General features: G+C 41.1%; 1 protein-coding gene across 3 annotated transcripts in view; it reads left to right on the top strand.

The window, feature by feature from the left end:
• Positions 1-12,500, top strand: part of bcar3 (BCAR3 adaptor protein, NSP family member) — a 64,313-nt gene that overhangs the window by 43,116 nt on the left and 8,697 nt on the right. For all 3 annotated transcript variants that reach the window (XM_078285853.1, XM_078285855.1, XM_078285856.1), the window contains 4 exons: positions 10,060-10,188; positions 11,301-11,426; positions 11,608-11,724; positions 12,298-12,500. The exon at positions 12,298-12,500 is cut by the window's right edge and continues 33 nt beyond it. In XM_078285853.1, the coding sequence (XP_078141979.1) occupies positions 10,060-10,188; positions 11,301-11,426; positions 11,608-11,724; positions 12,298-12,500 (575 nt within the window). The remainder of the gene's footprint in view (positions 1-10,059; positions 10,189-11,300; positions 11,427-11,607; positions 11,725-12,297) is intronic.

Genomic DNA, 12,500 nt, shown 5'->3' with positions numbered 1-12,500 from the left:
ACAAGGTGCAAATGCGAGGGTGTAATTGGATTGTTCATCATCCCGATAGTATATGCAAACAGACATCTTGCATTTGAATACCAGGTCAGAGATTTAAAGCTGCAATAGGCAGGATCTTTATGTAGAAATATATCTGTCTTATCAGCCTAAATCACAGAGAAGACCATCCCATCCCCACAAATGGAAACACCATAGATTCCCACTGTTTGACCAAATACATTTCTGGTGTTGGGTACGGTCACTGGCAGAAAATCTCTTCCATCCACAGAAAGTGACGAATCGAAACTTAAGAGTGAATTCCAAAACTGTCTCCTAAACAGAATAATATCCAACTAAAATGAAAAAGTGTCAAGGTATCCCTTTAAAAAGATCTGATATGTTGTGCCTGTGTGAAGCCAGGGTGGTTTGGCTGGAAAATCTCTTCAGCTGCCCTCATCTGACTCTATCTGTTTAGTATGGGTGGCCCTGATGGGACTCAAACTTGTGACCTGAGCAATGTAATCAGTGTGCTCAAGCCACTGAACTGCACAGGAAAATCACCAGTGCTATTATCCTATTATCCCCATCTCCATCTCTCTCTTTCTAGCTATCCTCCTTTCTCTATCTCTGTCTCTGTCTTTAGATCTTTCCCAACACTCTCTCATCTTCCTCCCTCCCTCCCTCCCTCCCTCTCGTTTTGTCTGTCTGTCTCTCTTTCTCTCCCTCTCTATGCTTCCAACGTCTTTAGTTTGTTTCCAACAAGCCCGGGGTTTTATTCCGTTCTCTTTCTCTCATTCTCGTCTTGTTTCTCTCCTCTGTCTGTTTATCTGGGAGGCCGCCAGTCAGCCCAGAGGTCCAGCCTTTCTGCTCTCTGGTGTGTGTGTGTGTGTGTGTGTTAATAAATTTTAATCTCTCAACCTGTCCTCCAGGCTCATCTCATACTCTTGGTCATGACAGACTCCATCAAAAACAGACCTTTGACCCATTTTGCCTCCCAAACCATAGTTTAACAAACAGTTTAGCAATGGAGGGAGCATTTGGAGACTCAGCAGATTATCTTATATGCTGTTTGTCATTTTATCCAAAGCTTGCAGCAGAGTAATTCCATGCATACTGATTATATGTGCTCCCAGTGGGAAATGAACTGCCCCAAAAACAGACAGACAGTACAGTAGCAGGGCAAAAGCTATGTGTCTGTCAGAGTCCTCTCTTTACAGTGTAAGCTTCTTTTTCTCCTTTTTTTCCAACGGAAAGGTCTTCTCCCTGACATTGCTGAGCACTCCGCATGTTTTTAGCTCTTAGCACTGAAAGTTAAAAACCTTTCAACCTTTGCAAAAGATCCCTGTGCTTTGGACAGGCTTTTCAATACTGTCACTGCAGCAGTTGGAGTGCTTAAAGGATATGGAAGCAAATCCCACAAACTCACATACACACATACACACATATAGAGCCATATCTTGGAGATGGCACTGCTGATGATGGTCCTTTTGGAACAACCTCAGATTGACCAATCGGACGCCTCCTGGCCTAAACACAGGAAGTGCCACTCACTTAGTTGTGTGTAAACAGGAAAGGTGGGAACTTTACGATAAAAGACCCAAGATGCAGAGATCCAGAGATCTGTAGCTATTGGCTGTCATCACCCCAGACAGCTTTCTGACTGCCAGTACAATTAAACATAAAAGTCAGAGACAGAGACAGAATCTGGGTTTCCCTCCCAGTATTTTTACTCGGATTATGATATATTAAACTTGAAAGGCTGAAGGGAAACAACAAATTTTTCTATGTATTTCTATGTAATGTGTATGTTCCATGGAGGTGCAGATAGCGATGAAAATGCATTTGTTGAATAATAATGATGTTGCATCAAGATATTTTCCATCTTTCTACTGGATGTGTTTTCTCAAGTACTGTATGTACTGGCTTCAACCTAGCTGATGGAAACGCATCTAATTTGCATTTTGTGTGACATTTCAAAAGTTCATCTAAATTCCACTTGACAGTTGGATGGAAACATAGCTAGAGACGCCGAGAAACGGAGAGAGAGAGGGAGGGAGGGAGGGAGAGAAATTGGGAGGATTGGCAAGGGAGAAACACAAATAGAGAGAAGAGGAAATAGCAGATAAACAGCAGCCCAGACAGTTGTTATTTTAATGATGATGATAATGATGTTGGCCCTCTTGAAAACCATTATCGCTCTCTTTGGACACACTGCAAAAAATACCCATCTTCACAAGTCTTCACAAATCTTTTTTTGTGAAAAGTGAAGTGCCTTATTTCAAGTCACTGACACTTATTTCTAGAAGCAAGTGTAAAAAGAGAAATTGGAAATAAATGGAATTTTCTCATTGTGCCGGCAGAATTTTTCACTTGTAAGAAAAACAAGATTTTAAGGCTGAATTATGAGGCTAAATGGCTTGTTAAGATGTCCATTTTTGCCATGCAAACAGGTAATGAAAATGAATCTCCTGCAAGGTTTTCTCACTATAAAAAATGATTTTGTCATTGTTAAAGAGAATTTTAAGAGTGCCTCGATTTCTGTACTGAAATTTTTAATTTCTAATTTAGCTTCTAACCAGTGTAATTTTTACTGTTTTACCTCAGGCAGCGTTCAGGCACTTCTGGCATTTATCATCTGGCACAGTTTTCACATCGTAGTTATGATCTTGGATATATAGGTCATCCAAGAAGAGGTGTCCTCCAAGAATCTAGGGTTCAGTGCTTTCCCCTAGCACTCACCGCAGTGATAACACATGGAGGATTTGGGCAAGACGAGGATTATAATGTTAGGGAGAGTGTGTATTTGGACATGTGTGTGCGAGATGATGAGAAGTGAGAATTAAAATAAAAGGTTATTTGTCTTCACCTCACTGAGCTCAAAAGACAAGCAGCTTACCGTGTTGTTCGCTGCCTCTGATTGGTCACGAGCTAAGGCTGGATTGACACGGGAACAGAAAGACCTGATTTTGGACACAGGGCTCGTCTCTTGCTGTCTGAACAGAGAGGAGCCACGTGCAATTTCACAGTTTCAAGGGTTTTTTTTTCTGTTCTTGTGGAAATCCAGGAAATCCAGGGTTCCATGATTAGTCAAGGGGAATCCAATCACTGCTGAAATCCATTTGAACAATGCCTTTTGTTTTTGGTTGGTCTGAAAACTACTCCTAGGTTGGTGATTTAGCGCAGAGTAAGAGATTATTGTTAAGGCGTTTCAGCTCCAGTAGATTGCATACAGTGGAGGGAAACAGGAAAGGTGACAGAGAGGGAGGATGAGAGGATGACATGCGATTCACCTTGACCTATGGAGCTGCATAAACATTTAGGATATTTGTCTGCTGCATGTAGACCAGTGCATGCACTGTTCTTGCAACTAATAATGATACAGACGGTCCTGAATGGCTCAGTTGCTAGAGAGAGGTACCAAAAATGCTATGTATCATCATCATTATCGGTCAAGCTACCGCCACCGTCTATTATAATTGTGATGATCATAATCATCATTGTAATCTTCTTAATTGCCATCATCATTATCATTATTGCTGCAATCATCATAATCGTCGTCATCTTCATCATTGCCATCAGCATGATTAACCTCACTGATTATATACCTTGACCCTTTTGCTGCGTTCACACCTAAAACAAAAGCCATGCTGATAATGAGAGGTCAGTCACAGTCTTCACCACAGTCTTCGTGTTGCCATGGTGATTTTGATAAACAAGAGAGTCGACCATCCCATGTGCACTGAGTAATAAAATAAAAAACGATCCGTTAAATAGCATTGTGTGACCGTTCATTTGCAATATTTCATTTCATTTCAAAATGTGTCAAAGGCCATGTTTTGCATAAAATTTTAAACACAATTCCCACTGTAAATGAATAGGAAGCTAAGCAGGGAATTGGAATATCAGAATAAGAAAGGTCTTGTTTATTCACCACTCTATCTTCATTGGAAGACGAGACAAGAAAAGGGGGACAAACATGTATATTTTGCTCAACTGGCTCCACATCCAGTTTGTCTTTACCTCCACAGTAGAAAGCAAAAGTTGGGAAAATGTAACTTTTGTCCCCAAGTTTTGTCTGCTGGCATGATAGGTGGCAATAGAAAACAATGAACATCCGGTTTGCCGTCTACCGCATGCCGCCACAGCGTGAATGCAGCATTAGTTCAATGTCACCGGAGACATTTCACCTATAAGCTGAAGTGCAATCGTTGACTTTGGAAGATGTTCGACTTTATGGGTTAGTCAGAAAGTGAAAACCTGTGCATACTGTAGGCATGGAGAGGAGGAGAGAATAGTAATGAGGTGGGAAAGGCAGGCTGCCAAAAAGCCAAATACTGTACCGTTACTACTGTCACACACACACACACACACACATACTCACACACACTCCTAGTATGATGGAGGTCGGTACAGTATAAATGATGAAATGAGAGGATGACATCATATTGCAGGGTTTTTATTAAGGACCAGCCTGTAAAAAATACACTCCTTCCTCCTTTCCTTCCCTCCTTCCATCTTTCCCCCTTCTCTCCTCTTTTTCTCCCTCGCTCTTTCTTCAACCATCTCTCTCTGTCTCTCGCTCTGACTTCTCTTTTCCTCCTTCCTTATGTACGTCATCCATCTCCGTGTTTCCCCTCCATCCCTCTAACCCCCCCCCCCCCCCCCCCCCCCCGCAATGTGACTGCAGAGGTAATGTTAGTTTGCTACAATATGCGACACATTATACAATACGCGGACAGAACAAGACCCTCTGCATGTATATTATATATATTATATGATGATATGTGTTCTGAGTAATGATTGATGATCAGTGTTTTAATGCAAGGGAAAATCTTAATGAAAAGCTGTATTGCCTGTCTGTATTAGCGGTACTAATCAAATCTCTGAATTGTATAATTAGCACAATATTGTTGTGATGGGACTAAATTTACTACATTTGTTTGTGTCTTGAGGATAATTGACAAAATGTTGTGTGTGTGTGTGTGTGTGTGTGTGTGTGTGTGTGTGTGTATAATATCGCACTCCTAGAGGCTTTTGATTGGCTGTCTGGGTGTGACTGGCTCTGTGCCTGCAGTATCTACCATAGAGACAGATACTGTAGTCATACTCATTATATGATGGATGGATGGATTGTAAAGTTAAAATGTAGTAAAACGACATCCGGTAGATTTACTGCTCCATCCCACCATTGCCTGTATATGGTGTGTGTGTGTGTGTGTGTGTGTACAATGTAGTTGATATTTTATTGAAGCTAATTAATACTAGTACTAATACTAGTACTACTAATACTATTAATAAAGTTAATACTAACCACCAACTCTCTGCTTTGATGACAATACTGTTCAATTCACTTCTGAAGGACAAGGAAAACAAAATGTAAAACAATATAAGTGAGATACAAGCTCCATTTCCTTCATCCCTTAACCCCTAACTCCCTCCTCTTCCTCCTCCCTGTCTCCATCCTCCTCCTCTTCCTCCTCCCTGTCTCCATCCTCCTCCTCTTCCTCCTCCCTGTCTCCTTCCTCCTCTTCTACCTCCTAAAATATACAAAAAACTTTCCTGGACTTAGTCTGCTGCTACTTCTATTTGGTGTGTTACTCCCTTCCTAACCACAACAGAGGATCATCTGCAGGCTGTGGCGTATGTGTTTGTGTGTGTGTGTGTGTGTGTGTGTGTGTGTGTGTGTGTGTGTGTGTGTGTGTGTGTGTGTGTGTGTGTGTGTGTGTACAGTTAAGTTTGCGCGTGCTTATGTTCTTTTTCATGCTCAGGTTTTTATGTTTGCATGTGTGCAGTGGTGTATGTGAAATGTATACCTATGTGTGTGTGCACAGGATGCATTCTATTTAATATCAGTCATATTAGCATTTAATATTCAGTATTTTACAACTATATTTCTTCATATGTGTGTCTCACTTGGGTGGACTCTAGCTTGGCTTGGCTCATAACTCTAAACTGATGATGTGTTTCACACTAGCCAATTGCAAAGTAAGATGATATTAACGCAGGCTTGGATGGCTCTGGCACAGGGTTAGCCTTCATTTCAATAAAGTGTAAACTTTTGAAACTGTTTGCACTGCTCACTCCAACCTCCCTCAGTGACATGTGGTGGTAGAAGACAAGAGGAATATCTGCCGCGCCAGTATGGACTAATGAAATATGTAGGAAATGTTGCTGGGTAAATATTGGTCCATGCCCATGATTCTTCTGGTTGGAGGCGAGCTGTAAAAAGCAGAACAATCACCCAGAGGTGATGTACAATAGAGAGCTGGGCATCAGATTAATTGAAATAATACCGAAAAGTGAGGCAATTCTGTATTCCATTCTGCTTTCAGCTGCATTTGTATTCAAATTGTTTTTATAGAGATTTACCTATAGTGAAATGTTTTAGTCAGCTTTGAATAAGGTGTGAATCCATTGGCACTGAAGCAAATCCATGCTTAATAAAGTTTGTTTGAAGTGGAGGTAAACTGACCCGGGGTTAAGTGTTAGAATGTGTATTCATGTTCATGTGCAGTATTGGCAATTATTAAAAGTCGTGCCACAGTGAAGTCTTCCACGCCAATTTAAAACAGCATCCGAATCATCATTTATGACCCCTGTAGAGTAGACAGATACTTTATTGCCCTCCCAAGAGGAAATTAGTTTTCACTGCCTGCATATGGAAACATTAAAAAACAGTAATACAGCCAATCTACGGCATATAAATGACATGTTAATAACAGCAGAAATCTAGATAAGCCTAAAAATAAATGGCTCAGAGTATGAGTGTGCTTGTGTGAATTTTTCACTTTATGTTAAAGCAGGATAATAACATTAGATCATTAGTAGCATTTGACCCATGTCATGTTGCTGTATATACAGACACAGTCATACACAGTCATTCTGTCTATGACTCTGGATTATACTGTACATGGAGTCAATATTCCATATAGTGAAATCAGTGCAGCCATGGTCAGAAAAGAGTTCAATACCACTGGCCCTGGGCACCACCCCCCCCCCCCCCCCCCCCCCCCCCACCCCTCACCCCCCCAACCCCCCCACACACACACACACACATACACACACACTATATATACTACATATACTATAGTATATATTACAGTATATACTACAAAAGCACAAGTCACGCTACATTGGGTAGTAGTAGTAGTTAGTAAAATCAGAGCATGGGATGAGCAGTATGAACCCAAGCTTGCTCTGGTCTGCTCTATTCTATTGTTTTTCTGCTCAGATGCTGTAATAGGATATGATGATTTCCTGTCACGTATGGAGACATGGAGACTGAGGGCAGAGAGGTCTATTCTAATGACTTTAGAGAGAGAGAGAGAGAGAGAGAGAAGAAGAAGACAGGTAGAGAAGCAAAAGAGGGAGAGAGAGAGATGAAAGCATGCAGAAGGTTTCAGTTTCATGAGGACGCTTATAGACATATTTCCAATTTCATGTGCATGGCTCAATAATTCCCTTTCAGAGAGAGAGAGAGAGAGAGAGAGAGAGAGAGTGTGTGTGTGTGTGTCAGTGCTCTAGTATGTCGTTGTAAGCTCATAGTCTTCGTCCACGCAGGGCTTGGATCAAAGTCTTCTTCAGAGGTCTTCCAGGTTTTGAATGATCAACGTCTCCAGGCTCCACCGGGCAACTAATGTTAGCAGCACTAGCAATATGTGATGTGCACCAGGGAAAATATGACAAGTTTCAATTTCAACTCTGGTTGTCCACCAGCATTACCATAGCATTATAAAACCATGTAGTACCGCTGCAGAAATTCACTACACTACTTGTGGTATTACTTTTCCAATACACCCCCAAAATTGGTAGTAGCATCCTCTGTTACCTTAAAAATCAGGATAAGTCAGTTCCCTCTGCTGTGAATGATTACAGAAACTGAACAGCGTTGATGTTCGATGTTCTTGTCATCCTTTTGTTCGATAAAATCAAAGTGGCGGGAATACTTACCGTTTCTGTCCTTTTCTTTTTTTTTCTCTTTTTTTTTAGTTTTTTTATTGGGGTTTTTGGTACAAAACATACACCATCTCTATAGATTTCCTCCAAAACATAAGAAAATATATACATATAAGCATATCCATACAAATACACACACATATACACACATATACACACATATATATATATATATATATATATATATATATATATATATGTATATGTACATATGTATATGTACATATATACATACATGCATACATACATATATACACATATACATATGCATACACACACACATATTCACACCTATACACATAAATAAAATATTTGAATGGTGTATGAAAATCTCCAAATACTCAAAAAAACATAAACACATAAATTATAAAAATACTAAAAACACAAAACAAAACAAACAAAACAAAGCAAAAAAAAAAAAAAAAAGTTAATTTACATTTATTACTTATAATAGCCTACATTTATAGTACATACCAGGCCAATTCTAAGGTGAGTTCAGTACAGTCTTATTGAAGTAGTTTATAAATGGTTGCCATATTGCATAAAACCTGCCTACATTGTCTGTCCTTTTCAAGCCTAGTGTGAGAGGTCAATGACTAGCTATGAGGAAAATAAATCAGCGGATGGGGGTGGAATCAAGTTCTCTTATCTCAACATGTTCAACCTCTGCATCATTTTCAAACATCCCATATCTGTTTCCTCCTCATTGCCATTGTCTCATTACTCAACTTAAAAAAACAACAACTTCTTGGCTGCATTCAAGTCTTCCATATTCAAATTCTTCTCCTCTTTGTCCTCCACTTGCACTTTGGAAGACATTGGTTTGTCTTCTCCTGTAGCTCTGACTTACACTTGCTTGATGAATCAAGATTTAGCAGCGAACTCTCAGAAACCTGGTTAAAAAAATCCACTCAATTGCTTGTGGTTGCTTGTTCTCATTCACACATGCTTATTTTTAGTGAAATGTTTACGCTGTACAGCCTCGGTGCTTGTCTTTGTGTGTGTGTGTGTGTGTGTGCGTGCGTCAGGTAAGGGCGTGTATGGAGGCAGGTCAGGGCAGCTGGGTGGGGTCATGAAGATGACATCACATTGGGAGGCGAAGGAGGGAGGGATGAAGAGAGGAAAAACACTGAGGAGAGAGAGAGAGAAAGAGAGAGACAGTGTGGATGTGTTGCTCGAGTGAGAGAAACTGAAAGTGCGAGAAAGAGAGTTTGTGTGTGTGTGAGAAGTGAGCTGGGGAATAGTAGAGAAAATGGTGTAAAAGTGTGTGTGTGTGCACCTATGTATGTGTGTGTGTGTGTGTGTGTGTGTGAAAAAGAGAGACAGAGCGAGCTATGCAGAGACCCAGCAGTTGTCATGTAAGTGTGTTTGGTGTGTGTTGTGGTGCAGGTGGCTGTGCTGAGGCCATGTTACTGAGGTCTTTCTGTCCTTCACTATTCATACTTTTCATATTTCTCATATTTCCACATGAATTATTCGTGGAGTGGCTGAATTAGATTAAACTATTAAATCTCTGCCATGGCTTTGTTGTTTAATTTATAGCTTGTCATGTTTTTGGCAGCCTTCAATCAATTTTGTTTCATTTTGGAGTTAATTATAGTGTTAATTATAGGAGTTCATTATACTGAGGTAATAGGATTGATATTGGAAAATGTTAGAAAACTAAGTATGCTGAGATCCCTCTGGCTGAAGCATACTTGGTTTGCATTATAGTCCCATTCACTGCTACTACACTATCAGGATATTGTACGATACATGAATGAAACATGAGAAAACCAAAAATTTCACAACACCCTCTCCCTTCCTACTCTCTCCTGTCTCGAATTTAAAAAGAAAAATTACCTTTGCTGCCATGCTCTTGTTTTTTCACCTAATGCTTTTTTTTAATAAGCCATAATCTTTAGAGTCACAGTCACATCTGTTGTGTCTTTGACCCTTGACCTCTCTACTATTAGTTGCTTGTAATGTTGATTTAGGAACTGAGGCTTGCTTCATTGTTGTGATCATTGTAAGTCACTCTGGATAGGAGTGTCAGCAGTGAAGTCGCCCACAGCGCTGAGGTCTGTTTCTGCGTGTTTTTCCACATCAGTGAGGTGTGTTTCTGTGTGCTTTTGGTCTTCCCAGTTCTCCAGAGACCAGTTCATCATGGACTGTCCTTCGGAGAAACTTCGCAGAGAGCTGGAGGAAGAGCTGAAGACGAACTGCGAGGAGCCGAGAAGCCACGCGTGGTACCACGGAGCTATACCCAGACAGGTAGCACACACACACACAGAGACACACACACACACACGCAGGTCCATCTGAGTCATGAGTCCCTCCCATTAACAGCCTGGGTAGAAACTTGTTGAACCAGATCATCTATTATTAGCCTGGCATAGTTCATACACACACACCACTTACAGGGAGATTATAACTTAAATAGTGGCCTCAGCAGTAGAGCTGGGGTTATAACATTAGGTCAATGTGAAAAGCCCTCATGCGGTTTGGTGAGTGTGTGTGTGTGTGTGAGACACAGAGAGAGAGAAAGAGAGTGTGTGTGCTCCATGTGAAAGCCCAGTCTTTATCAAGCTCTGCTTAGAGATGTAATCGGTTTTAATAAGGCCCTTCCTCTGGCTAAACTAAACTACCATTATATACTAGGCTGTATAAACACTGGCTTAATTAAAGTCTGTAACTGTGTGTGTGTGTGTGTGTGTGTGTGTGTGTGTGTGCGTGTGTGTGTGGGTGTGGGTGTGGGAGAGGGAGAGAGGAGAGGAGTGTAAAAGAGGGAACAGGAGAGAGACAGAAATAAAGACACATTTCAATGTATTCCTATGGAGCTATACATGTGCTACCAGTATGTCATCCTACTGTTTGAATGAAATATTAAAGTCCACACTACTGGCTTTGATTACAAATTGAAGACATTTTGTAAATCTAAAGTCCATTGACCAATCATGACACAAGGGCTGAAGATTGTAAACGGTTTCATGTTTGTATGCATTGAAAGAAAAATAGACCTTTATTTCCAAAGAAAATAAATCAAAGAGCAAATTTTCCGTGTGTAAGTCAACTATTCAAGAGTCAGCATGAATGGACCTAAAACTGATATGGCCAAATAAATGCTGGGCTGGGACTTTAAAGAGCTGCATGCCTTACATAACCAGCAGAGCAGCTGGCCCTGAGCTCATAAAGAAGGTAACAGTATAACAGTGTACCATTATTAGATTTAATTAAATGTTAGTACTGTAAACACTGTGTGTGTGTGTGTGTGTGTGTGTGTGTGTGTGTGTGTGTGTGTGTGTGTGTGTGTGTGTTGTGTGTGTGTGTGTGTGTGTGTGTGGGGGGGGGGGGTGGCCTATATGTAACCCTCTGTATTGCTCCAGGTTGCAGAGAACTTGGTGCAGCGGGATGGAGATTTCCTGATCCGTGATTCGCTGTCCAGTCCGGGAAGTTATGTTCTGACCTGCCAATGGCGTAACGCCGCTCAGCACTTTAAAATCAACAAGAAGGTAAGACCATAGATGGACTCATAGAAAACTGGATGCTGGGTGTAGAATTGTTAAAACTTTACAGTACTAATTCATTTGGTAATGATTTATTGATGGGAGATGCTACATGTAGCACCTTAAACATTGCAGCCCTAGTATTTACACTAATAACATAACTACATTCCTGCCCTCTCCCCTTCAGGTAGTGATGCTAAACGAAGCCTACTCCAGAGTGGAGTATCGGCTGGAGAGGGAGGGGTTCGACAGCGTCCCCGCCCTGATCAGATACTACGTCGGCAACAGGAAACCTGTCTCCCAGGTGGGTTTGATCAAGATTGCTCCACATACCCTGGTCTTAAGCAACAGGTCTGGAAAGGTACTTTGATGCAGCTGATGATGATAATCCATGACTCCTTTTACAGCTGACATTAACATTCAGATGCAAAAATGTATAAAATTCAGTTGTAAATGCACCCAAGATGCACAGGGTGATCTGATCGCCCAAACCACTGCTGGAGATGGTCAGACACGGCACATTTGACCACATTCATAATAAACTGTAGATGCAATACATCTCCACGCCACATATGGCAACTACAGAAAAGGAAAAAACCTTTCATACATGCAAATATTGTCAGGAACCTCAGTAAAACGAGGTGTTTACTGTCAGTTTTAAAGGATGGAAATGTTCTAAGAAGAAGTGATGCGCCTGGTAATCCAGCTAAATCAAAGTTAACATTATAAATCACTTATGATTGCAAGAAGCCGATCAAACAAAGACATGACAACAATACAATGCAACAATATTAGAACAAGACAATGTTGACAATGTTTGATGGAGAAAATGTTTTGTTTATCGAAGGATTTTCCTATCTATTTCTTTACATTTTAGGTGGTGGGAGCCATTATTTTCCAGCCAATCAACAGAGGGCTGCCGCTGCGCTGCCTGGAGGAGAAGTACGGATTGGCCAGCAACCACCGGGAGGCGGGGCTAGTGCTGCCGGAGAGGCGGAGCCAGAAGCGGCTCAGCCTCAACATCACCAACGGGCACGCACACGACAACGCGCATGCCGCGCATGACAACACACACGCTCA

Source organism: Centroberyx gerrardi, chromosome 9 (genome assembly GCF_048128805.1).
Source record: "Centroberyx gerrardi isolate f3 chromosome 9, fCenGer3.hap1.cur.20231027, whole genome shotgun sequence".
In the NCBI taxonomy this organism is placed as follows: Eukaryota; Metazoa; Chordata; class Actinopteri; order Beryciformes; family Berycidae; genus Centroberyx; species Centroberyx gerrardi.
This window is presented reverse-complemented; position numbering and strand designations above follow the sequence as displayed.